Source organism: Zosterops lateralis, assembly GCF_965231275.1.
Source record: "Zosterops lateralis genome assembly, chromosome: 1".
Taxonomy (NCBI): Eukaryota; Metazoa; Chordata; class Aves; order Passeriformes; family Zosteropidae; genus Zosterops; species Zosterops lateralis.
In genome coordinates, this window is record NC_139762.1 from 17,073,779 (window position 1) to 17,101,737 (window position 27,959).

The 27,959-nt window shown below is 38.0% G+C and overlaps 1 protein-coding gene across 2 annotated transcripts in view; it reads left to right on the forward strand.

Annotated features, from left to right (window-relative positions):
* The window catches only part of MPP7 (MAGUK p55 scaffold protein 7), a 148,117-nt gene that overhangs the window by 70,849 nt on the left and 49,309 nt on the right, over positions 1–27,959 (forward strand). For both annotated transcript variants that reach the window (XM_083878449.1, XM_083878450.1), the window contains exons 5-6: positions 12,104–12,181; positions 17,023–17,103. In XM_083878449.1, the coding sequence (XP_083734575.1) occupies positions 12,104–12,181; positions 17,023–17,103 (159 nt within the window). The remainder of the gene's footprint in view (positions 1–12,103; positions 12,182–17,022; positions 17,104–27,959) is intronic.

Below are 27,959 nucleotides of genomic sequence, written 5' to 3' on the forward strand. Positions count from 1 at the left end.
ACTGGGGGGAGGAGGAGGAAGGAGCATCAGAGTGGGAACGTATAGAGAGGGACTGTAAACTGGGAAGAGCAATTTGCAACCTGGAATCTTGAATTCAGTATTGATCTAATAAAATATTTCCCTTGAGCTTTTACCAATTTTAACACGTGCTTACACAGATCAGTGTGTGCTTTTGGAGAAGAGAATTGCTATACTTTTATCAAATTCTGACTGGTACTATTCAGACTGGGACATGATGGGTTTACTCCTCAGATTTTTTTAAAAAATGTATTTATGAAGGGTAATGCATTAAAATTGTAGGGACCTTTCAGCATCCACAGACTGCAGTTTGAAGACTGCTTGTTTCAAAGGAAAAATGTCTGATGTTGTTCTGTTCTTTCTGTTCAAGAACCTCATGTCCTTAGCTCACATAAGAGAGCTTCATTCAAATTTGGAATTGTTCTGATGCTCCTTCCTTTGGAATTGGGGTTAAAAGTACAGAAAAACAATTTTGAAAATACTGTATACAGTAGCCATGTAGACTGTTTGGCTCTAAAGGGGCAAGGAAATTTATTTTGGAGCAAGTGCAACTTGTTTAGCTTTGGTCTGAACTTCCTCTGTCTATCTAGGGACCCTTTTCCTATAAGCAAAGTCATCAAAACCTTTGCTTATTACTGACAAAAAAAGGCCCATTTGTATGAAGTCTGTGAAATCTCATATAATAGGACCTTTATTTTATTGTATAAGGAACAATGAATTCAAAGTGATTTTTTTTCAAGTAAAATAAACATTTTTAGAAGCTCTGCATGAATAACTGGGTTTGTAGCCAGTATTTAATCTGTTTTGCTTACCATTGCAAAAATAACATAGCAAATGCTATTACCATATTACCTCCTTTTAGCAACAAATGGAGGAGAATTGCCATCCCTTAGTGGGTGTGGGGAAAAACACAGTGACAAAGAACAAGGAAAAGGCAGAGGTATTTAATGCCTTCTTTGCCTCAGTCTTTAACAGTAAGACCAGTTGTGTGGGTACCCAGCCCCTGTGCTGGAAGACAGGCAGGGGATCAGAATGAAGGCCTGTAATTCAGGAGGAAGTGGTGGTGACCTGCTGCACCACTTAGACACACCCCAGCCTGTGGTGCCAGGGGGATCCTCCCGAGTACTGAGGGGGCTGGCAGAAATGCTCACAAAGCCCCTTTCCATCATTTGCCAGCAGCCCTGGCTAACTGTAGAGGTTCCAGTTGACTGAAGGTCAGCAAATGTGACACCTATCTATAAAGAGGGGTTAGAAGGAGGATCCAGGGGACTACAGACCTATCAGCTTGACCTCAGATCCTAGGCTAATGAATCATGAAGCTGATTGTCTTGAGTGCCATCACATGGCAGTAACAGGACAACCCCGGGGGATCAGGCCCAACCAGCATGGGTTTAGGAAAGGGAGATCCCACTTGCCCAACCTGATCTTCTTCTGTGACAAGGGGATCTGCATATTGGTTGAGGGGAAGACAGTGGATATGTCTACCTGGACATGATTAAAACCTTTGACACAATTTCCCACAACATTGTCCTGGCTTGGATGGGTGTGCTCTTTGCTGGGAAAAAACTATTGGGATGGCTGGGCCCAGCAAGTGTTGGTGAATGGAGTTACATCCACCTGGTCACCAGTCACTGTGGTGTTCCCCCGGGCTTGGTATTGGGGCCAGTTCCGTTTAATATCTTCATCGGTGATCTGGACAAGGGCATCGAAGGTCACAAGAACCCCTGCAGTGCCGCAGGATGGGGAAAGAGTGGCTGGAAAACTGCCTGGCAGAAAAGGACCCAAGGGTGCTGGTTGACATCAGCTGAACATGAGCCAGCAATTGTCCCAGTGGCCAGGAAGGCCAGTGACATCCTGGCCTGTGTCAGCAATAGTGTGGTCAGCAGGATCAGGGCAGTGACCATACCCTGGTGCTCAGTACTGCTGAGGCTGTGTCTCAAATTCTGTATTCAGTACTGGGCTCCCCAAATTAGGAGGGACATTGAAGTGCTGGAGCATGTCCAGAGAAGGTCAGCAAAGCTGGTGAAGGGTCTGGAGCACAAGTCTCATGAGGAGCAGCTGAGGGAGCTGGGGGAGTTTAGCCTGGAGAAAAGGAGGCTCAGGGGAGACATTACTGCTTTCTACAGCTGCCTGAAAGTAGGTTGTAGCCAGGTTGGGGTCAATCTGTTCTCCTAAGCGTCAAGCAATAGGACAAGAGGAAATGGCCTCAGGTTACACCAGGGGAGGTTTAGATGGGATTTCAGAAAGAATTTCTTCACTGGAATTTCAGCACTGGAGCAGGCTGCCCAGTTAGGTGGTTGAGTCATCATCCCTGAGGTATTTAAAAGACCTTTAGGTGTGGCACTTAGGGTTATTGTTTAGTGGTGGACTTGGCAGTGCTGAGTTAATGGGCCTCAATTTTAAAGGCTCTTTGGTTTTCAGCTAAAGGGAAGTCATTGTATATGAGCATAGTGGAGGTATTTATTAATTTTCTCTCATGTTCTTTGGTAATACTAGCATGAAGACAGGAAATTCTAAATTAGAAATATTACAAGGCATAGCTCTGAGACACAGATCTGCAAGCACATCCTACTGTTCATGAAGGACATGTTTGTTAACAGTGTCAATAGGATATTGGAGTATCTTAAAAGACATTGAAGTACTTTTTCTAATAAAAACAAATGTGATGGGGAGCTGAAATTTAAGAACACAGTATATATGTCACACAGAAGCAATGGCAGGACCACCAGATTCATCAATTGCTCATGTAATGTCTGCCTTGGTTTTCTCAAAAAAGAGTAGAAGAGATGCTTTTTCATTTTACAATAAAAATCAAGAGCTGGGTCTTTACACACCTGATTAGATTTTGTTGGGACAAAACCAAGTCTGACAATGTCCTCATGACTGTGTCGGGTTAGTCTCAGAGCTGCTACATCTGTGAGACTGCCTCAAATAAACTCCTGGGAGCCGGTGTTCTTCCTGAAGCATTGAATTTTCTCTATCTTCATCGTCTTCCTCAGATGCTGCCCAGCTCATCAAGGTCAATCAAGGGTGAAGGACAAATGAGGTAATGAGGCACAGTGTTAAATGATTGACAAAGAAATCCTGAAACCACAGATTAAAAAAAATAAAAATCCAGGGAGCATATGATTTTACCATACAACTTACTGCAGTGTGCACAGGCATTTTTTCTGTCTTGAAATTTCTGGCTAGACAATAAAAACTAGTTATTTGGCTGGAATGACTAATAATGCATATGACCAGAATTTTTAGCAAGCCTCATTTTTGTCCCTAAAAAAAATCAATACATAATTTGATTTTGCCAGTTGACAAAAGTTGCTTTATTTCCCCCCAAAGGTTCCTTTCTTTCATTTATAGTATGTCATGTTTCTTTTATTGGCGTCAGTTTTATAATTCGTTACAATCACAATGATATTTGTTATCCCTGTTAACTGGGCACTTCCATCATTACACCTCAGTCACACATCTGAGCGCTTCATAACCAAGTTGTGGCTGAATCAAATTTCAAGCAGCATTTCCTGAGGATCTGATTTAGAGCTGTGGCTTCTCCCAGCACTGCTGCTGATTTGCGCTGATCACACCTGATTTAAAATAAGGTAACTTCGTACATCTGTTGATAGCACATCATTGTACAATTTTTACAAAATACAACCTGACAAGAAAAATGTCCTTAAGTGTGATCTATTATCACGTTTTTTAACTTAGAAAATTACTGTAATTGTGCATGCAGTTCTGAAAATTTATTTCTGAAAATGCAGTGCAGTTAGAAGTTTCTGGAGGAATTCTGTTTTGAATGTAGGTCATTCTGATTGATGGGTAAAGGACACTTTTGAAGTGTCATCCAGCACATCCTGGACTCTAAGCAACCTTGTCTTTAAGGGCTGAACAATCCTAGTATAGATTTAGATTGAACATAAGGAAGAAATTTTTTTATAATGGGGGTGGTAACACACTGAAACAGAGGAGTTGTGGATGCCCCTCCTTGTAATGTTCAGTGTCAGGTTGAATAAGACTCTGAGCAACTTGATCTGGTGAAGAATAACCCTGCTCATGGCAGAGGGTGTAGACTAATTGATAAAGGTCAAACCATTCTATGATTCTGCACTTGGAGTTTGGTTTGCAGTCTTTTAACACAGCTACAGAAATTTTGGTAACCTCAGAGCACTTTAGTCCTGATATGCATGTTTAATTGTCTCTTCAAATAATGGACCTTAAGTACGCATGGGATACATAAAAAGAGTGTTGGAGATTTCTTTTGTTCATGTGTCCTGCTGTAGCACAAAATTGAACTAACATTTTTTGCAACTTCAAGGCTGTGGAAACAGGCTTATCTTCCTATGTTACCTATGTTTCCTGTGATACCTCCTATGTTCCCTGCAGAATTAACAAGAATGGGTTTAATCTTCAATGGATGTAATGTCATTATGATTCAGGACGGCTCATGTAACGACACGTAGAACTCCAATATCTTCAGAGGGCTTATAGCAAAGTTTATTGAAAGACAGACTCTTTTTATAGAGTGCTTTGGTATAAAGAATAGGATTGGTCCTTTAGGGCACCACCTTTTTGTAAACATCTCTACCGGTAAACAAGTTGGAAAAGTACCAGGTGTCAGGAGGAGGATGTCTAACAAGGATTGTTTTGGGTTCCTCCTTATGATTTCCCAGGCCAGACTGAGAGAGTTCTGTGCTTGGTTTTCTCACAGGCATCAAGATTCTGCCTGGAGCCTAAGAATCCATGTCAGACTCCATGACCGCTGTCAGTTCCCAGAGATAAAGTGTTTCAAGATGACAGAAATTAACAAAATCCCATTATGCTCAGTCTGTATTAAAATCTCCACTTATAACCCTTCTTCACATCTCAAAAACTCAACCCATGTCAACTCCTCAAACACCCTTTAGCAGCAGATGAGGCAAGGCTCCAGCTAAGGAGCTTGGGTTTCTGTCCAAGCATTTAGATGCCCTGTTGGTTATTTCCTGGTTCTAGGTGGTTACGAGGGGAAGAAACAAGTGCTGCAGAAGGAGTCGCCACCATCAGCTTACCAATGCCTATCCAGTCTCCAAGCACTGCTTTGGAAAAATGATCAGCTGTCCCAGCTGTGTCTCCTCCCAGACTCTTGGCCACTCGCAGGCTACTCCCTGCAGGACACAGAGCAGGTTCAGAGGTGGCATTGATAATGCACAAGCACTGTCCAATGGTAGCTAAAGCCTTGCTCTGTTATCAGCACGGTTTTGGTCGCAGATCTACACCACAGCACTATACAGGCTGCTGTGAAGAAAATGAGCTCTGTCCCAGCTGAGCCCATTGCAATAGTTTATACCAGACAGTCTGAAGGTTTTCTGATTTATTAGTGATTTGATCGTATACTGATAAAGAAAACTTTAATTCTTTATTGTAGTGGAAGTTTTCTTTCATTAGGGTTACCTGACATGTTCTGAATTTCTTCTCACTTTCAGCTGTTGAGGCAAAAATATTTCCATGCCATTAGCCTGCCTTTTAACTGTTAGGAAATTCGTGCTTCTGATTTTCAGAAAAAAGGCTTAAAGGAGAGTTGCTCATCTGTTGTGCTAAAACTTTTTGCCGTGGCAAATTGGGCTAGAATTGAGATATCTGTATATCTGTTTTTAAGCCTTCAGAGGCTTGCTTTGATTCTTGTAACATTCTCTCAGAGGCATTTCTGCAATCTCTTATTTTATATTTGAGGCAATTTAATGTTACTGTGGGGATTGAAATGCTCATTGCAAACTTCAAATAGTTAGCTATGGTTTAATTTCTATTTTGTTTCTGTTTTCTAAAATACATAATGCTAATTTCTTAGCAGTATTCTGTCTCTAACTGCAATTCAGTTGGTATGATTAGAATGTGATTTAAAGGGTGTATGTGTTCTAGGTTTTCCTAAACCTTGTGTTCATCGTGCCATATACATACATAAATACATGCAGAGTTGTTCATGTATTTAAGTTCTTTAGTGTAGCAAAGCTGCAAAGATAAGGACTATAGGAAGGTTTGGGAACAAATGAATAGTTTTTCATTCAGTCTGTAATTTTGTCCTGTGTAAATAGGTTTATAGACCACCACTGGGTGATAAAAATAAAGAGTTGGCTACTTTTTCTTGACTTTAATGTGATACGATATGGTTCTGGTAGGAGAAAAGAAGACAATTAAACAATCTTTTAATTCAAATTCTACATCAAGCAAAATATGCATTCTCCTTCAGCAGAGATGATGGTATGTAATTATTATTTCTGAATTGTTTTCATAGTTATTTTCATTTGTTTCTTTGTGGCCCATCATTTCTTTTTTTCATTCTTGCTTATTTATTTTACCTTGACTCAAAGTTGTTGGTAGATTTAGACAGTGAACTCAAGAGTCTAAATCCCCAAGTTAAGGTCATACTATTAGTGATCAAATGAAAACCCTAATTGTTGTCTTGAAATCTCACTGCGTTAATGTTGGAACTACTCACAAATGTGACTTATACAGTCATGAGTGCCTTGGAATGATTTCTCTTGCTTCAAGTATTTCAGATGCCGAACACAAATTGCAGATTAAGCCAAAACTAGCACTTACTCCTCCCTCAACAGGTTTTCTTCTTCCATTCTCTTAATCTGCTGTGGCTTCTTCATATATAGATGCTCCTCTTTCTAATAGCACCATTTTGTAGTGGTGCCATAGTGGAATTAAATATTTTTTTGCAAATGTACATGAAGCTAAAACTTTGGTGGACAGTTAACAGCTTCTCTGTATACAAGAGTCTCCATTATGCATCCATGTAAGTGACTAAGCCAATAAATACAGCAGCTGCATGGCTTTTATCAGTGCTTTGTTTTCAGACACTCTTGCTGTTGGATGTATGATGAAAAATACAATGAACAGAGCAGTTAGAGGAGATGTTCTGCCAACTATTAAGGACTTTCTACAACAGTATACTCAATGGCTGTCTTCTAGATACATCTTGATGCTTTGTATCTGTGGTTATATTGACATTCTAGTTCACATCACTAGTGCCTTTTTTAAAGCAATTTCCCATCTCCTCAAATTCTGCTGCTTTGGTTTTACATCAGCAGTCCAGTATATGAAGTGGGTTCCTTTATGCTGAAACCAAAGAAGCAGATTAGCTGGTAATGGATATTCAGCAGGCAAGACTAGGATAGTCCAGAGGAAAACCTCATAAATGTGTATGATGTGGTGCTAAAACGAGTTTTTCAGGCATGGTATCTTTATGCTGAGTGATATCTTATTTCATAAAATAAAACCCAAGTAAAGGATTGTTTGTATAATTCATAAGAGGGTATGAGCTTTTGATGTTCCTCAAAAGGAGAAGCACTGTGGTCCAGAGTTGCTGTCTGCCCCAGAGTGATGGTCAGTGCAAATACTCACATACTCACAAGATCCTCTTCAGCACCTCTTGTCAGGAAGGTGTCATTACCATAAAAAAAGCTCTTATCCAGAGGTGTTAACATGTCTGAGTAGTTGGTGACACCCCTGTGTGCTCGGCAGAACATTTTCACACTATGTGTGTGACAGTTCTTTTATATGCTGATATGGCTCACTGATGGCCAGTGCTTTTTGGGTTACAAGTGTTTGCACATTTTACTCTTACATGCAGTTTTTTCCTATGCCAACTGTTCTGTCAAAAAGACTAAGTTTGTCTTCTGTTAACTCTTTGGCATCTTTGGTACATGCTTATTCCACTCCCCTGTTCTATTTTCAATCATATGATATAGAACTATACATGGAAATTAAGAAATCTAAAAGGAGAAATTAAACTTTGTAGAACTCTTTGCTTGAGATTTTTATTTTTCTGACTTAGAAAGCTCCTCATGGGTTTTGAAATAGTCCAGGCTGAGGACACTATTCTGCTTTATTATAGAAAGCTTAATTGAGTCTCTCTGGGAAAATTCTGAAACAATTTTTCTTGCTTGCAACTGTGCCAAAAATTGTATAAATTTGCAAATGATTATTTTTCCCTCTTGGGGCATAACTTCAGAGTAGATTGTCAATTTTTGCAGAACCTCATAGATCTTCTTATTCTACAGTGAAAAGAATAGGTAGTCATAAAAAAAAAAATTAAAAAAAGCTCCCCAACTTAGTCATCTGTTCAGCAGAACAGCTTTTTTATGTTTTATTTACAAGATATAATTCCTGCTTTAACAGACTTAGTCTCATCTGTGAAGAGATTTTCATCATTGAGGCTTTACATGTAAATGTCAGAAGAACTTAAAACAGATGTACTATATTTCCTATTTTTAAGCACAATACAGTCCTGTATTTTCCATACGTTGTACAAGTTTCTAGTAGAGAGAAGGCAATGGTATTAAAGTTACTGGACATCCGGTATCGCCACTCAATGTAAGCTGAAGTTGCCTTTTGTATTAAATAGAATGCTTTAGATTGAAGCTCAAACAAAGGGCTGCAAATATGATACATCTTGTCTCGAGCAGGTGAATGTTCTCGCTTCTACTTTTCAATCCACTCTCATGCTTCTCTCAAAGTGCTCCAGGGTGATTTTAACTTCTGCTATAGTTTAATTTCATTGAGTGATGTTTGTAAAGGGGTGAAGTGTTTGCGCTACCTTGTCCTGTTTTGCTTTTTATTTCCATGTTTCGCTACTTGACATTATTCATTTTCATCCATGTAGTCACTTAACCTAGGTATTCAAATTTCAAATTCTACTTGTATAAGAATTGAAATTTGGAAATGCAGTGCTTGGCGTTCATGTATTAGCATGATGTAAAAATTTCATATTTGGGAAAATAATTAACTGAAAGACAGTGTGTGGAGAGGTTGCCAAAACATATGGCTGCATGCACAGTAGTTTCTGTAAAGGTGTTTGTCATAAATGCAGTCATTCATCACCCTGAAGTCTGGCAGATTCAAAGGCCACCAGGTGAGCTTGCAAATGTGCTCTGTCATTCTTGAAAGACAACAGAGATGACCTGGTGCCCAGTGAGTAGGAAAAGGCAAGTGCTGTGCTTTTCTTCAAAAATGGCCTAAAAATACAACATGAAGAACTAGAGGCCCATCAGCAGTGCTGTGATCTGTGGGGGAAATTATGGAACAAATCATCTTGTAATACGTTTTTATACACAAGAAGGGGAGGAGTTGACTGAAAATGCATTTTTACCTCACTGAAATTTTTGCTTTATTAGTGGAGTTGAGCTAAATCTCCTGTCTTACTGCATTCAGGAATATATTATATAAAAGTGCTGCATGCATTATGGATACATTACTGATCTAGGAGTTAGAGGTGTGAGGTAACTGCTTTTTTGATGCATGCGGTAATTTTATACTAATATGAAAGGTAATCCCTATATTGCACATTGATTGCATCTTGGTGAACAGATGAGTGGTTTTTAATTTCCGTAGGTATAACCTTTAAATTGCTAAGATGTGAAAGACAGATGTCTGATTTTAAAAATTCATTCTAAAGATAGATTCAACTAAGAAGGCAAACTACTGTCAAATAAGATCAGATATTTGGGGAAAAAACCCCACTCTGTATTGCATTTTGAATGGAAGTGTGCCGAGGTTGCAGTATCTGTTACCATAGACCATGAAATGTTTATCCCTAGAGTCATTTGTTGTGCTAGTACAGTAAATTAGCAAAATTTTCAACCTGATGTAGCAAAAGCCAATATCTAGAACTGTCCAGTTGCAGTTACATTTTCCTGTTTACTTGTTTAGCTTCTGGTTCTTTTGGTTAAGCAGTTACTCTCGACAACTCCTAATCAAATAAAACCTTAATGATTGCCCTTAAATAATTGGAATCCAGTATCCACTCTTAGAAAAATAAAAATTGGTTTTCAGTCATTTCTGCAACTTCTGGCTGTAGACAGAGCCAATTATTAGTTCAGGTTACACTGTGCCACCTCTTGAAAACCTGTTTTTTGTTGCATGAATTTACAGTTGTCTGACATTTTTCTCGAAGATGGGTTAAGCAAGGCTGTCTCCACACTTTTTTGTTTGGTTGACTTTTTCCTTATGTTGATTTCAGTGGTAAATATATGTACAGGCTGTCCAGGATAAAAGCAGCTTGGTTTGCAGTGGCACTTCTATTTTCTTTGAAAAACTAGGGGGTAACATAGACAACTGCTTCTGACCTCAGAGCTGACAGATACTCAATCTGGATAAAATCAAGATGCCTTTTAGTTATTCAAGTTAACAGTCCAAGTAAACAAATTTCTGCCAAACTCAGGGAGCTGCAAGTCCCTCCTTGTTTTGTTTAGTTTCTCTGCTTTGTGAGCGAGAAATATGAAGTTGTCTGGTCATCTACAGTTTTGTGAAATCCAGTGTGAATTAGTCTAAGTAATTGCTGAATAAAAAATGTATAGATAAGCAGTGTAAAATTCAGATTCGTGTTCTGGAGAAAGTAGTGCTTCTCATGTAGTTTCCAGATGAAAACAAATTATTTTACAACTTATAAATTAGGCGACTGTAGTGCCTTCATGTCACCATGATATGTCAGAACTTCAGCATCCTTTAACCAATGACATTCTGAAATAATCTTGTTGAGATTGCAGAAATGATGAAGGAATCAATCAAGACTTAGACCTTACTATGTCATATTGTATTAAGATGCTCTTTACTTCCAAGAACATAGAGTCTAAATGAGGAAAAACAGATGTGGGTTATGAAGCACAGCAGAAGACAGGAAGAATGGCAAGCGCAAATGTCACTGACATCGCATTATCTTGTTATGGACTTATTTGTGAAAGTCCAGTGTAAATTAAAAAGAATGGACGTAAAGAATGAGTTTTAAATTAAAGAGTGAGGGAGTCCTAGGCAGTGAGGGGAGTGAGTGCTGCTAGGGGAGAAGTAAGCAGAGAAAAGCAAATGTGGACGAAGGGCGGAAGGCTGGAGGGAACACTTGGTGCAAAATGGAGATGATCTGGTCAACTCCGAACAGTTTCAATGTGCAAAGAGTGGTTTGGTTGCTCTTTAAATCTGTCCCTGCTGTCTGGCATCTGTCCCACTCTTCCCCCAGCAGTTTGCTGGGGAGTGCTAGGGTATCACTGGGGATCCTGTTTCCCAAGGACATGAGGGAGTCCCCAGCCAAGTTCTGCACCCCACGGCCTCCACCAGACCTCTTTTTCCCTTCCTTGCCAAGCACAGAAGTCCCTGATTTAGCTCCTTCTGCAACTCCTCCAACCATCTGGAGTTCATGCTTCCTTCAGAGCAGCAGAACTAAAGCACAAAATCTAAGAATGTGGTATATTTGCATTAATACAGACTGCTGTTGTCTTTTATTTTGGATTTTAATTAATATTTTTATATCCATGTATCTTCAGGAAAATAATGTGAATTAATAAAGTTAAATGTTTAATACAGTCTTTCATGCTATTCTGAAACAGCCACAAAGAAACTTGTTTGAAGTCTTAAAATACTTTGAGTCTTAAAAGGATTCATACTGGAAAAAATCTAAATTTTGAAATGCATAACTTGTGGAGGAGGGAACAGGGTGGTGTTTAAATAATGGTGTATCCTTTCCCTTTTTGGAAGAACTAAAGCACAGTGCATCTTTAATGTTGATAATTATTCATTAAAAACCTTAAATTGCTGAAGGACTGCCTCTTTCTTTCAGATGTTCATGTTTCAGAATGCATATCAGCACTGCTGTACCCTTGTTTCTGAATTATTTTAATGACGGCAGCCGCTCCATCAAGTTGTCTGTCAAGATGTGGGTGGCAAGCTATTATTTCACTTCATAGATCATAATTTACAGGGGTTTTTATATCCATCTTGGGGATAAACACTTTATGCTTTGTGTTTTCAGCAGCAATATAAAATGTAATTGATACTTGAAGCAATATGTTAGAAATATGGACAGAGAAAGCCAGGAGAGAAAAATCACAAATGTTTAGTTTTTCTGTGGGTTGGTCTGCATACTGAGCATTTTTTCCATCTGATTTCATATTCTTAGCACTTCAACAGAGGATGATGATGAATTGCATTTACATGATTGCTGCCTGTAAGTTACTATAAGGATGTTTAGTTACAGACAATCAACAGACTCAACAGGGTTATTTTGTACCATTTCTCATGCTGCTAAATAAACTTATCACTCTGTACTATTGTCTTCCAGATTCACGAAAAACTGCATTATTATGAAAAACAGAACCCGATGCCCATACTCCATGGTGCAGCAGCCTTGGCAGATGATGTAAGTGTCCCCTGCTGAGATCACTGGTACCAAGTCTACCAAAAAACTGTCTGCAAGCTGAACTCTTCATAGTGCAAACATATGAATGTAATTCTCTGAGCAGCAATCATAGGAAGCTGCAAAGGTTTCCAGAGCTTCTGTCATCACTGGGCTTGTTGCTGATACTGATTACTTTGATTTTTATTCACTTGCATATTATAAAAATACTGCATCTAGGTAGCCTGTTGTTCTGCTTTAGTAACTAAGCAATTAAAATTACAGGTTGGAACTCTACTGGGAGGGGAAAAGCTGTCAACTATTAGTGTTTTGATAAAGTCACAGACAAGAGGAATGCTCTGGAAAAATAAAGACAAATGAGATAGCAGCACTGCTGATAGAACATGAGAAATGACAAATAATATTACAGAAATGAGGCATATGAAATGGAGGCTTTTGGAAAAAAATCAAAACTATTTAAGAAAAAGTACAGTAGTGATTTATTGATATTGGAGCTTTCCAAATTACCTTCATAACCAAAAAATAAATTGTAAAAGTGGTCAGCATTGATGGAGTAGTTAATTTCCTGTTACTATAATTTTTATTTTCAAGAAAAAAATCCAACCTGCCATTTCTTGCTATTTGGTTAATTCTAGGATTCAGATGAATTGTGAACACACCTGTATAAACTATGACTGAACCTGAGGTAGGCCAGAATAGAGAAATGTTTAATAAACTGTGGTTTAGGTGAAATCCAGCAATCTTTGTTGCAATTGATGATGTCAGGTTGCTTTTTGGAAAAGGCAATATGTATTAGGATCCATTTCAAATACAGCATGTTTGAAACTTCATATACTTTATAGATGTTTTAAAACCCTAACTATCTATTTATATAATTAATAGATTTGAGGTTTTAAATTTTACAAATTATTCAATGTTGAGAATGGTAGCATTTTAACAAAAAGCCCAAAACCTACTTGAAGACTACTGAAAAAAAGGATACATGGTAATTTAATCATGTTTCAGTAGAAGGAGAGCTATATCCTGTAACATACCAACTATAATAATACATTAGCCTTGACATCAGGCATATATTAGTAATATTTTTTTAACCTTTACATTACTTTAAATATTGTTGATAGTAATTTTGAAAATTAGAAAGCTGGTTGAAATTCTCTTCATTAAGTTCTTGCTGACATATTAATAATCCTTGCTAATATTTGTTTTATGGATCTCTGGGCTAAAATTTGTAATAAAAATAATTTCCCATTTTTGGATGCTAAACTTAGTTTTTGATACTTTCAGAAGTGCTGAGCAATCTCATTCTTTGTTCAGACCCATTTAAAACGTGTAGTTTTGGAAATCTCCAAATTAAAGTACTCTGTGACTCCTCAGTTGAGACAGGCTGGGGCTTTTAATCCTATGAATGTATTATTATGTACATATGGCAGTGTTTTTAAGTGTACCTGTTAGGACATAACTGTCTAGGCATCTACCTACTTCAAATGTACAGATTCTTTTGAATAGATGTTCTTGCTGCTTCTTCAGTAATTGTGTGTAGGTGAACTGTAGCTTTTGTGGGCACTGTCTCATAAGATAAGGATGTCCTTTAGTGGCTGAAGTCAGGCTAGCACACTGCAGGATTTTCTATGTTTTGGTAGCTATCAGCAAATTTTGAGGAAGTAAAATTACATGTAGTAGGCTTTGTAACTCCCAAACTCATGAAGTTTCAGGTTTAAAGTGCTATTCATTTTTTGGCATGCTTGTCTGATTGGTTGTCAGCTTCAGGTATTTAAGAGCATATTAATTTTATTAAACACACTTTCATTTCAATAGGTTTTAAATTAATGTTTTCTCTTCCTACTGATAGTAACTGTTCTATAGTTAAAGAAGGAGATATTCTTATTAGCAAGTAGATATTTCCTGCTTGATTTAAAACCCAGATCTGAGGTCCTGCTATCATAAATAAAACTGTTTAAGGAGTGTGTTCATGTTCTTGTGTTATTTTTTAAAGCAGATTTAGGGCAATTGTGGCAAGGCTTTTCTAAACATTTTCATATTCCCAGCTACCATACCATCCGTCTCTCTTCTCTTCCCCAGGTACTTTTAGGCTGAATTTCCTGTCAGGCATTCTGTTTGTCTCTTATTTCGGAGCAGCTGTGTCTGACTTAGGGCTCAATGATTTCATGCAAATGATCTAAACATCTCTCCTGGTTCCAGCCAGGACATGGTTAATTTTTTGCACTAGTTGGGAGAGGGCATGGTTAGGACATGGAGGTTATTCCATATTCGCCTCATGTCAGTTCGGAGTTCATGAAAGGGACTCTTTTCCAGGAGGAAAGGGTTTGCTTCAATCAAGAAAAGGGGGTGGAGAGAGCTGTCTGGTGTTGTCTATTATCAGGGAGTTTTTCTTACACCTTTTGTTATTAATATTGTTGCTATTACTTATTTAGTAATAGTATATACATACAGTATAGTACATAGTCTTATCTCATCATGCATTTGTGCCTCCAGTTGGAGAGGGAAGGGAAAGCTGTGCATGGTTTTAGTGGCAGTATTAAATTGGAGAATTCCATTCCTAAACCACAACAAAATCACTGGATTTTGGCAGGATAGGTATATACAGTAAATAAGGCCTCAAGGTTGGTAGAAATACTGTTCTGGCAAAAGAAATTTCAGAACTTTCTCCAGAAGCTTTAAAGACTAGTCCCTGGTGCTCCTCACCTTGCCAACCTCACTCCACATCTGGCCCTCTCCCTTGCTTTTCTTTCCTTCTCTTTAGTGGCAGCTTTTCATAAAGAGCTTGTTGAAATGTTAAGGTTCCCTCAAGAGATCATAGAGGAGGTTTTCAGACAGCTTTTCCTGCAGTCTTTAGCATAAGAGGAGATCGCACAGTGTCAATGTGTCCCAAGTATGCCATGTGCTGCTGCTGGTAGCTGTTTCAAATATCAGCACTTTAACAATAATAACAAATAAAAATCCAGTCTAAACCAGCTGAAGTAGTGTCTGTTTGCTAATCTGAAGACATGACTTTGTCTTTCAATCTCTGTTTTTCCTCCTCTTCTATCACAAGGTATTAAATGTGCCTAAAACTTTAATGAAAATATTTGGAAAACAATATAAATCACATGAAGGAAAGCAAGTTCTAAATTATTTTATCTGAAAAATATTTTCTAAATTAAAAGATTAAATGTCTGTTAAAGCAGTAATGAAGATTTTTTTTCTCAGTGTTCTAAACCTTATATTATGTGCATTTGCATTTGTACCACCAAAGCAAACACCAGTTCTGCTGGAGTTAATACTTGTGCACAATTCATCTGAGAGAGAAATGCTGAAATGGTCATTCTGCTAAGTGGTTGCTTGTCTCTATCAGTGAAACACTAATTAATAGATTTTATTTTCCAGTGATGAGCAGTATAATCTAAAGAATGAAAAGGCAACCAAGCATAACCCATATCATAGACTGTCATGCCCATCACAGTATACTTTCAGCTTTTCAGGGCTTTTCCAACATTGCAGACTCAATTGCAGTCAGATTACCTCAGTATTTGGCTTTGTGTCTAAAAATACTTCATTCTGACCTTTCCTACAGAGACTGTTTTCTAATCTTTTGGTATTGAGACGCAAATACTGTTAATATAAGCACTTGCTGGATGTTCTTATGAATTATAGTTAAAAGTCTGTAGGATGGTTGGTGATGAATTTTTGATACTCTGTTTACTTTGAAGGTTAAAAGAAAAAAAGGTATTCAAACCATGTCTGATGTCTATAATGGCTTCTTCAAAGAGATTTGTCTATTATATGTAATTATGCAAAATATATATCTATCCATTTATCTTGAAAATGTATACAAAATGAAAGTACAAATTTAAAATTAAGTTGGACAAATAAAATTATATGCTGCATATAGCCAATCTTTCTTTGAGACATTTTATGATACTGATTTAATGCAAAGAAAACAAGTGATTATCTTGAAATCACATTTTGCATTATGAGCCATGTAGCTTCAGAATTTTAAAGCAAAGTTCAGTGTTGTGAAATGCATTTTGGCTTTTCCTTCTTCTGGAAAAATAGTTTGAGTCTAAAATCCTGCATTAAAATATGCCTCTTGAGTCCAAATTAGTTGAGAATGGCAAGATAAGAAAAACCCAAGACATGATCCAAATAGCCGTGGGATTAAAAGTTAAACTGCTGCTCTGTTGTTCACGAAGCCGCAGTTTTGTAGTTAACCAAACATAAATTACTGATCTTGTTGTTAGGACAGTTTGTGTGTTTTACAGGCTTGAATTGCTGATGACCTGTTATAAATTATATTATGATTAACTCACTTCACGTTTAACAAGCTCCTTCCAGTGTATGTGTAAACATAATAAAAGGTTCAGATTGCTTGCACTGTAGGGGCACTTTGCTTTCTTATCCCAGTCCTAAACAGCACAGCTACTGTGGGTTTTTGGAAGCAGTGTGGATTTCACCACCTCATTCGAAACTGTTTTTTATAGACAGTGTCAAAGTTTGATCCAGTCATTTTTACAAGCAGTTCTTTGTCTGCACGCAAAGGACCATTCAGCTAAATGAAGTGCTGGGATTTGCCCCCTTTGCTATAAATCAGAATGTGATCTGGCTGCACCCTTGCCAGAAATGATTACTTGTGTTAAACTGAGCCAAAAGGCCTGGCTTAAATCTGGTCCACTGAGGGCCAGAAACAGAAGCACTGTGATTGATTGTGTTTTCCTTCATGCTGCCTTCTGTTTGAACATGCTGGAAAGCAATAACCTTGAACAAGATAGATTCTGGGTTGTCACTGATTCACTGGGTAAAACAACGCTTTGCTAATGGTCTTTGTGTTGATTCAATCTCCCACCCAGCTGGCTGAGGAGCTGCAGAGCAAACCACTGAGCAGTGAGATCCGAGAGCTGTTGAAACTCCTTGCAAAACCCAATCTCAAGGTGAGGATGAGTTGCACCTGCAAAGTACATTCTGCATGGGTGTGTGCATCTGCTTCCTTGGGCTATGTGTGGGTTTGTCTGCTTTAACAAATACCATATAGGAGTGTATGCAGTGTTAATCAGAAATATCTGTGATGAAGAACACATTTAATGTTGTCTATAAATTGTTATGCTATTACTTGTACTTATAAAAAGAATCACTTATTTGCAAAGGATATTTTTAAGAGTAGATGATTTCTTTTCCTGTTGCCATCTTCTAATGCATGTGCTTCATAAGTTTGTTACAACTGTGTTTTTACTAAAAGGTTGTCAGTGCATTGATTTTACTGCATCATGCATAAGGAGTGCAGCCTGGTACTCAGGACAAAATTAATGATGGATAATGTTTTTAAAAACATCTAATTTTGAAAACTTTCTGTAAAACTCTTGGGCTTCTCTGTGGCATTTTTGAGGAACTTGATACCTTGTATCTGATAGTAGACTATAGAACCACTGAATCACTGAGGTTGGATGGAGGTTGGGTGGTTCAACATGCTGCTCTAAGCGTGTTCAACACTGAGTTCACAGCAGGTTGCTGAGGGCTTTCTCCCATCAGGTTTTGGAAATAAATGCAGGGGAACAGACATTCTGCAAATACTCTGTGTGGCCTCTTCCAATTCCTAATTACCCTCCTAGTGATAACTGTTTCCTTATACCCTCTATGTATCATTGTTCATGCACAGGATCGTATTATTTTTCCATTGTTAAGAGAATGATGACCTTAGTGCTTTAGATATGTACTGAAATGGTAATAAAATTCAGCAGTTGATAAGTTGAAATGAAGACAGCAGAGCAGAAAGAAGCACCTTTAAAGACAGTTGCTCTTTTATCTTAAGTATAAATAATGAGAAACAATGGTGTCTTCAAACTGCTACAAAATTTTAAAGTTCAGTCCATGTGCTTTTTGACAATTTTTGCAGTGATGCTTTTTCCATAGTTTGTAAAGTGACAAGCTGTTTTTCTTTAAAGGGGTAAGTAATGCCAATGGCAAATTAGAAGAGGAATTGTTGGTGCATGAAATTGCAGAGATCCTAACTTTCACTGTAGATATTTTCTTAGTGACTGTCCACGTGTGCTTCATACTTCTGAAGTTTTGGTGAGTTGAGTCTGAAGACAGCTCATTTGCCAAAACTGAATCCCTCCCTCTCCTTTTCTTGCTTTCTCTCACTCATTCCCTCACACACTCACTCTCGCTGTCTGTTCCTTGGTAGCAGTGAAAGGCAATGTGATAATCTTAGTGGGATTTCGGGAAAACAAGTGCCTTCCCCTCAGAGTGGTTAATGTGATTGAACAACTGCAGTAACTTAGCAAATGTCTTTCTTGGCTGCAGGGGGAGATGGCCAGCTGCAGGGTACCAAGCCCTTTGCATGGCCAGACTGCCTAATCCCATGCAAGGCGCACAATTCCCTGCCCTGCGGGGGCCTTGCAGGTGTTTGTGTTGCACCTTGCAGGTGTTCGTGTGATGTAGGGGTAAGAACTGATGGCATGCAAGGTATTTTGCTTGTCCATTATCTTCTCCCACTGCCATGTCATGGCAAATGTGCCTCAGAGTGATGGTAAATTATCACTGCTCCCTCCTCTGTCATACTAACCAGGTGACTGTACTGCATTCATTCAGAGGCTGTAGTTGAGATTCTTCACTTGTTCTCCCCTGCTTTCTCTTGGAGAGAAAAGGAAAGGAAGGACATTTCTGGGACTCAGTACTTCCAGTTCCTCCCCAGAGATGTCCTAGTCCCTTCAGTTGTATCTGAGCTTATGCCATAAGTTGCATAAGTTTTCTAGCCTTTTGCTATTAGGTTGATGCCTAGAGAGGGTTTCTTGCTTTAATTCTAGATTCCTGGGACAAAATGATGGCTAAAACAGCTCTTTTTCACACACCTTAAATTACTTGGGATAACTGATCTATCTTCTCCAATGATATTTCATAGAGACTTTATCTGAAAATATATATGGCTTAATTTGGGATTGACTTAAGGTGGCTGTACATTACTTTGCAGGGGAAACTTTCCTTTCCTGACCGGATTTATAACTGCAATGTTAGCTGGAGCCAGGAGAGCTTCCACTTTCCTACAGCACTGCTCTAATGTTTATGGCATGGTAAAGGATGCTTAGGACTACTTTACTGAACTACATCACTGGCTCTAAGTCTGATGGTGTAAGGGGACAGGTCTAGCAAGGTGCTTATGACTTTGTTTGGTTAATGGGCCAAAAAAGGCTGGGAGAGGATTCTAATCATGTCTGATTAGATAAATATTTCTATATTTTAATTCTGTATTACAAAATTCTTTTGTTGAATATATTTCTCAGTGTTTGTATCTGATGAGTAAAACTTTTGACCAGTTTGTGTCCTTGTCATTTTCAAACAGAGAAGTTTTCTAAAGAAGAAAATAATTTCTCTGAGGCAGTTACACCTATCAGACCTGAGATTTTCAAAATGTCCAGGAAGTAATTCCAAGGTTTTGTCAGGTGCATTTTCTTGTGAAAGAAAAATAAATTAGGCATTTCTAGTCTTCTGAAAAGTGCATGAAGTATCCAGTTACAAGTAGTGATTTTTTCCCTGCTCTCAAATGTGGCATCACTTACCGTAATTAAGTGAACTAATAATGACTGTGGTTTATCTTTTCTGATTAAAACAGAACTCTGGAAGTAGAACAGAGCATGTAGCTCTGGGAAATCAAGTGGATTTGTTTAACTGTGTGTTAGACATTTCATTTGCGTTCTGGATTTAAAATATAATTGTGTAGCCCTGTGGACACAGGCCAACCACACTTATTATTTTTAATTTCCAGCACTGAATAAGGACTTAGGGTTTGCGTTCTTTAATCTTGCTTTACCTTGTTAAAGATATCAAGAAACAGAGTAGTATTTCCATACCCTAGAACCTAAATCCAGTTGAATACTCTATTATGTTTTTAAGCAGACCAGAAATTAGCTTTTTGAAATAGAAGTATAGAATAACTTGAGTTGAAATGGACCCACAAGGATCATCAAAGTTCAAGTCCTGGCCCTGCACAGGACACCCAAAGAATCACACCATGACCCTGAAAGCTTTGACCAAATACAACTGTCAGGCTTGGTCAGGCTATGACCACTTCCACGGGGAGCCCGTTCCAGTGCCCAACAACCCTCTGGTATCCAACCTAAATATCCTCTGACACCTTCAGGCCATTCCCTCAGATCCTGTCACGGTCACCACAGAGATAAGATCAGTGTCTGTCCCTGCTCTTCTTCTCAAGGGGAAGCTCTGACTGCGCTGAGGTCTCCCCTGTGTCTCCTCCCAGCTGAATTGACCAAGTGACCTCATCCACTCCTCATATGGCTTCACCTCCAGACTTTCACCAGACAGGAAACTGCACTTTCAGAAACCTAAAATACATTTGCAAAGAGCTGGGCAGACAGACTCAAGCCTGATCTGCTGGTGTTTCACATCACCCAAATATATCCATGGTTAGGTCCAAACGCCATTCCAACTGGAGCTACACAGCACTGTCCACTGGCTGGCTTGGCCTGACCTCTAAGTTTTTTATCTTCAAGGTATACATGACACGTTAAACTCTTAAGCTGTTTTTTAACATGAAGACTAGAATATATAGGTGGGATATACGTGAAGAAATGGTGTTTCTGATTTTAGAGAGGACACTCATATGAATACTTTTGTACAAAATATGAACACCATAAAGAAATAAGTATTCTCAGCTTTAGTGGTTTATAATTTGGCAAAATTAATGGAATTTATGTGACAGTAAAAAAGAATGTCTTTGAAGATGAGAGTTGTACGGGATTCTGAAAATAATGACAAAAAATTTAAAAATTATGATGCATCAGGTAGGCACCAGTGCAATTGAGAGAGGTGTGTTTATAGAAATTTGAAGGGTTTATGAATCTGGAAGTATTGCTGTTGAGAGCACTAAGCTTTGGGATTTTTTAATTCTTTATAGACAAAATATATTTAATTGTTGTGCAGTTGTGTAAATTGGAACATATAATTGGAAGACTAAGATTCAAGAAGCTGACGCAAAACACACCTAAAAGGGAATTTAATTGTGGCTATTTAATGAACATGTCACAAACAAGTTAGCAAAATGGTCTCATGTGGTTAGTAGGGTTGGAAATGGGAAAAAGCGAAGCAGTCATGAGAGTAATTCTGTCAGTAACAGGACAGAACTCCAGTGAAAAACACTGTAAGAAAGGAGATGTACAAATGACAGAGATCAAGCTAAGAATGAAAGACTTTAAAGCTTCCAAATTCTCTTCCATATTTAATCAAAAACTGTCTTGAATAACTAGTTCCTTTTCTAACAAGCTGGAAAAAGCTGTGTTCTTTTTGGGATGGTGCCATAACAGAAGATCATAATTGTTATTTATTTTTAAAATTATTTGAAAAACTGGAACAAATGACTGTAGGAATTAATATTTTAGGCACTTACTTTATTGCTGTAGCTGTAAACAAAAAAGACTGTTAAAAAATGAACCATCTCCTAGTCCATTGAACAATGTTATCTCAATTACACTAACTTTGAGACAGGCTTGGGACATATTCAGATCTAAATAATGGTTAAGTTTGTGATCATTACATACTAAAATACAATTGAAGTTAATCTCTATTAGAGTAAATTAAGTGTGTTTTTAATTACATAAAATATGTCATTCGTGGTCATTGCTGTAATGGGCAGAACAATAATTATTTCAAAAGTTAATGCCATTGTGCTAAAACTACTCTGAAGAATGTTTATATCTTTATGACCTGGAGGAAACAAAGCTGTTCCAATGGTGGTTCTGCCTGTTCAGTAGAGTTAAAATTCTGTTTATGTGTGCTGGAAGGTTTGCCAGCTGCTAGTCTGAAACATAAACCAGGTACCTAAACATGGGCACCCGGCACGACTGTGAATGATTTCAGTCCCTCATGATGCACAAGAATGTAAAGTATTTGGGTCACTTTGGTGCACTGTACCTATAGCCAGAGAGAGAGTAAGAGGTGGACGTGAAGTATTTTTCTTGTATTTTATTACCATACAATGAACAGAATTTTGGAAGTTAACGCTAAGATTACTTGCAGAGTGAAGGGAAAACTGTGCCTCTATGACTGTGAATGTTACTGTGCATACAAAATACACATTCTTTGTTTTAAGTTGAGGGGTGGAGGGTTTAGTTGCTTTCAAATGGCAAAGATGCGTACACTAGCGAATTTTAAGTAGGATTTAAGCTTGCTCTTTGATTTGCACTTCATTAGTGGTACATTTGACTTTCAGTTTCACAAAATAATTTACATTTGTAAATATTTCCATCTAATTTCACCTCTTTGGCTTTTCTTCAGAATAGAAATGTGAGTTAAACAAAACTAAAACTGTAGATAATGAAGCCAATGCACTTTGTTCTTCATACCCATACTTGCTATATTTGATTAGGTTTCTTTAAAAAAAGGAATAGTGCTTCTTTAGACATGAACCATACCTTTAATGTTGTCCTGTCCTGTTCTAGTTTTCTTATATTTATTGGGAAGTTTGTAAATTCTACCCTTTATTTCATAAATAACTGCTGGTACCATCATCCCTGTCATCTGAGGCTTACTAGGTTTGCATAGTGGCCTAATGGACTATTCAGATCAAAATGTGGCTTGTTCTATTAAAAAAGCAAACATTTTAAGCCTTTATCAGCAGAGCTTTCTAAAGCTGCCTTACAGTCACTGGTGTAAATCAAAAATGTACATTAATGTCCAGGAGACTGTGGGCTTTTTTCTACAAGAACTTTACCATACAAAGCACTGAAAGAAAATACTGAGCTATAATAATATAAAACAAAATCCATTTTTGCTTTGAAAAGTTCATGAAGCATTTCATGTAGCATGTAATTAAAAAGATAAAAAGTTAATCTAAACTTTGTCTTCTTTCCAACATTTCCTTTGTAATTAGACCTGCTGAAGATTTTCCGTCAGGGCTTTTTCACTGAGCTGTGTGTTTTCTGCAAAGTCAACATTTTCCACTGGAAATGGTTGGGATTTGCCTGCAACTGTTCAGGTTTTGTATCTGAAGAACTTAAATACAAATTTCAGGTCCCTTAAGATCTGAGCTACCTTCAGGCTGCTACTGTATCCTAGGAACCTGGGTGACCTTTTGGCCCTGTCATGTTAGAGACCCGTCTTTCCAGATGTACCGATGTTTTCTACTTTTGCACATGTCCTGGGAGACTGTTCTCTTCATGAAACATTTATACTTAGAAATGGTAACACAAACTACAGTATCTGTTTAGGAAGTGTAATTTCCCATGACTTCTAACTATTTACTCATCAGTTGTCTCCAAGATGTATTGGTAGGACTGGTTGTAGGAATTGTGCTCATATATGAAAAGATTTGTACCATAGAAACGCTTAAGATTTATTAATACGGTGAGCTGGAGTACAATGAACTTCATACGTCAACTGAAGAGTTACCTACATAATCCTTACTTGCAAAATCAGATGCCATTAATTTGTAAACCTGCAAGAATGTGCTTGATTTTTGTTGGTATGCTATGAAATGTCAGCAGGGAGATAGAAATATTTATTTTTCCCACCTGAATTGATGCAAATGACTGCAACAATCAGCAAGGGCTACAGCACTGATGGTTTGCTAACATTGGTTGGTGGATAGATAGCCCGTAGGTGTTCTGAGCGTATCAGCCATGAAGCTGGGGCAGAGGGGTCGGTACTGGGAGACTTCAGTTGGCAGATGACTGGAATCCTTCTGCCCGGTGCTTCATGTCTTTAAACTATTTGCCACTTCGGGAAGCTATCCATTGCATATTTTGGCAACCAGTTGGAGGAGAAATATATTTTATTTGAAACTCTTTTCAGCTTTAGGCCTTGACTTCCGATATCCATTTCTGCTTGCGCCCGTAATTAATTTTTTTTTTTTTTTAAATAAGGAAACTCTTCTGGGTAAGGAGAGCTGGGAAAATATGTTACTGTCTTTATTTTTGGAATGTTCATGTTCCTGGGATAGAGTAAGTAAAACAAAAACATAATGGTGAAATAGTCCTTTTAAAAATAGCAAGAAAAGCCTTGATTTTTCACATCTGTCAGGCAGAGAAAATCAGAAAGCAGTTGTGGCACACTCTTGTAGGAACTGACATATAACAATATACACCATATTAGAAGCATAGAGACAAAATGATAGAAAGGAGGTGAATGAATATACTGCATGAGTATATTTAAGTAACAACCATCGTGTTACTCTGGAAATGCTCTCAGGTCCATCTGGTGATAACTCGGCTCCTGTCCAGTGCAGAACTTGTCTGTCGGCCTTAGACGTATGGATATGAGAATGCTCACTAGCAGCCAACATATAATAAACAAAGTGATAGATAACATAAACAAAAGTGAAGCCAAGCAGGTTGGCAGCAGAAAATATAAAATCTGAAAAGTAAATCAAAGAAATTCTTTGGTTATATATACAAACTTTCCGACTTGAGGGAACCAACTCTCACCCACCTAAGAATGTTGAATTGCATGCATGTAACTACAGCGTTCAGATACAGAACATAAAAGTTGGCAACATTGCTAAAGCCAGTAATTTAGGAGGAGGAAGAAGTCACGACAGACAAAATCACATCCCTTTCAAATAGTAATTCCATTCATCTACTGAAAATGAACTAGTGAAATGGAGAAACTGCACAATATAAAGCAAGAGGTCCTTTTTTTTTAGATGTCATCTTTTTATGCTGCTTTTTCCTTCAGTGGTGTTTTTCCTTTCCTTTTGTTGGACCGTATGGTGTTTGAACTCTCCATTCAACAGTCTCCTCTTTTCTATTTAATTTTTACTTAGGTTCCCCATGTAGTATGAGTACTTTGTAGCTGAATTTAAGTCCTCCTTATCATAGATGAATATATGCTCTTATTTTCTGGAGGAATTAAGTTTATTCAGATTCTTTTAACCTTTTGGATCAATAGATTGTTTTGGTGTTTTTTTTTTTTTTTTGACGACTTCAGACATGATATTGATGTCAACTAAAGGCTGGGTCATTCTTAGAGACACTTTTTTAGAAAAGGCAACTGCATCCTCAGCTTTTACTTTCTTTGTATTTTCATATGGTTTCTTTTGGGTGTGTCTTTGGATGGTTTTAAACCAAGAAAAGGTACATGCTACCACTGTAGACACTTAATATTCTTGGGAAGTTGCCACTTTTTCAAAAAAGAAATCAATTAAGGATTGCCAAGATATTGAAACAGTGTTGCTGTCTCGGCATTTTCCGCTCTAAAACCATCTATTTGTACTCTTGGAAGTAACTTAAACAGGGCTTAGAGCTTCAAGGACACTTTAGCTACATGAATCATGTTGTGAATGTAAAACAGACTTCAAATTCTTCACTATTGATTTAAAATCAGAGCTTTTTTCACTGTTATACACAACTGAGGGAAAACATAGGGCTGTCATCTGGAAGGGTATTAACACCTTTACCAGATGACACGGATGGACGGAGTGCGTGTTTCTGTGAACACTGAGAACAGTTTGACTTGGGAAGCATCTCCAGGGGCTGTGAACATTGAGCCAGAGGAAGCGGGGGTCTGAAGAATCAGAAAGTTCATTTTTCTGTTGGCTGTTGCCGTATGGCTACCAGCTGCAGGTAAACCCATCACTTCAGACTGGTGAATCTGAAATCGAGAAATAGCATTTTCAGGCAAGGAAATTACCCTTTTGTGAAAGGAAGTTCACATAGTCATGAATAAAGTCCACCGTAGTAAAGAGGAAAAAGTAATATATACTGAATATCAATCCAACTGAGATGTTGCTGTGCTAAGATCATTAGTCTATGGTAGATATTAAGAACTCAAAACCACACATATACACAGTATGTGTTATTATTTTGAACCACTGCTGTGACCCAGCTGCTTCAAAGATTGGAAGAGAAAAGGATTTAATTGCCAGCTGGACAAGCTTAAACCAGAGAGCAGCTCTAGTTTAAGTACAGATGCAAGCATGCGAGCACACTTGCAAGCATGGAATTTTATTTTCTGTTTTGTACATATGTAGCTGCTGTCTTCTCATACAATGTATAATTTCTGCATATTTTATAAAGGATATATAGGAAAATGCATCATTTGAAGAGTGGAAGGAAGTAAACTAGCCCAGATTTTTTACCTCTTACTTAGTACACCTATTGGTTTCCTGATTATGAACATAAAAATATGCTTAAGTTAAAGGACCTTATTTAATTTTTTCTACTGTCCCTGTCAAAGGTTTCTGCTTATGCTGATCGAATAGTGTGAGTGATCCTCAGTGGCAAAAGCAAACTGATTTATCTGGAAGTTAACTGATTCCCTTAATATTATATACTCTATATATTTAACTTGGGAATTTTGTACAGAACAGAAATTGCCAGATTTCTCTTGGAAAGTGATTAGATTAATGCAGCATCAGAAGGAATAATACAAGGAATAATACTACTTCTCTGCATGATGTGTGATTACTGTAGCTTGTAAAAAAATATTTTTTGCTCTTACTCTAGCCATCCTCTGGCCACTTCAGCAGCACAACTGAGTTTCTCCTGCCTGTAGTTTTATTGCTCCTTCTGCTTCTGGAATATACGTCATGCTTTTTCTGAGACTGAGAGTTCAGCTAATGTGGTTGTTCTTATCTGCTGATTGAGATGTGTGTTCTCACCTGCCTTTTTGTTCCCTTGTTAATCCTTATCTTACATCATGGTTAGAGTTGCACTCAGTTCCTTAGCAGGCAGAGTTGGTGGTGAAGAGATTGTCATGTGCTGTTGATTTCTGATGGCTGCTTTACCACACAGTGGCTAGAGTCTGTATGCCATCACCATAGTGCTTCAGCTTTCTGCTGGTTTATTCCACTGTTTTGTAAATTCTTCCATGTGGCTTTTATGACTTGTGTGCTTCCACTTCGATTCTGATGCTCTTGATGGTCTTTCCTTCAGTGGTTCAGTCTTCTCCCAGCTCTTTCAGGTTTTCTTCTTTGGTGTCTGTTGCTGGATGGCTTCACTTGCATTATTCTAATTTTATGCACGTTACTCATAAATTAATCTTGCCAATCTTGAATAATTTTCTCCACCAACATTTTCATCCTTTTTTTTTATTTCTTCTGTAACCTTATCTCAAAGGAAAGCATAATATGGCTAGAGCTCTCTGGAGGATGAGCTCTGCCAGGTGAGTTCAGGGGCATGTTGCTGTGGTTGCTGATAAAGTTACTTTTCTCCTCAAGTGAAACTTTTCTGTGCCAGCCTCAGTGGCAGTTGCTGGCACCATGGCAAAGCAAAGAGGTGGGAAAATGTCTGTGTCTCACCTAATGGAGTTCAAGCTGAACTGCCAGAGAAGGTGGCTGGTGCTAATGATCCGAGCTGTGCAGTGTGGGACAGCACAGTCATGGGCCATTTTGTTCCATTTTGCTGACTGTGCTGCCAGGGCAGTAATGTGCTCCACAGGCAGGGTCGCCAGCTGCTGGGTTGGCAGTGTTGCACTCTTGTTGCAGCTGTTGGCTCTCCTAAAGGTTGGTTTGAGTTGCTGCAAAGTTTCTGTTGATGACTATTCACTATTTAAATTTCTAATAAGTACTGTAAGGTGAGAGTGCTATTAAGAAAGAGGCTGCCTTTGTTTCTTCACCCATTCTGTTTTGTTTCTTTAACTTACCATTTTCTAAAATGCTTTTCTAGACTATTAAACACAAAGTATCTATGAAAAATAAAGCTTAGGTGGAGGGGTTTTTTTAATAATGAGAATTAAAAACATAAGGAACTGTGTTCATGAATTGGGGACTACTGGTGTATTTTTACTCTTACAGATCTTAAAATATAAAGAGAAGCAAAAAATAAGATGAAATTTGTCATTG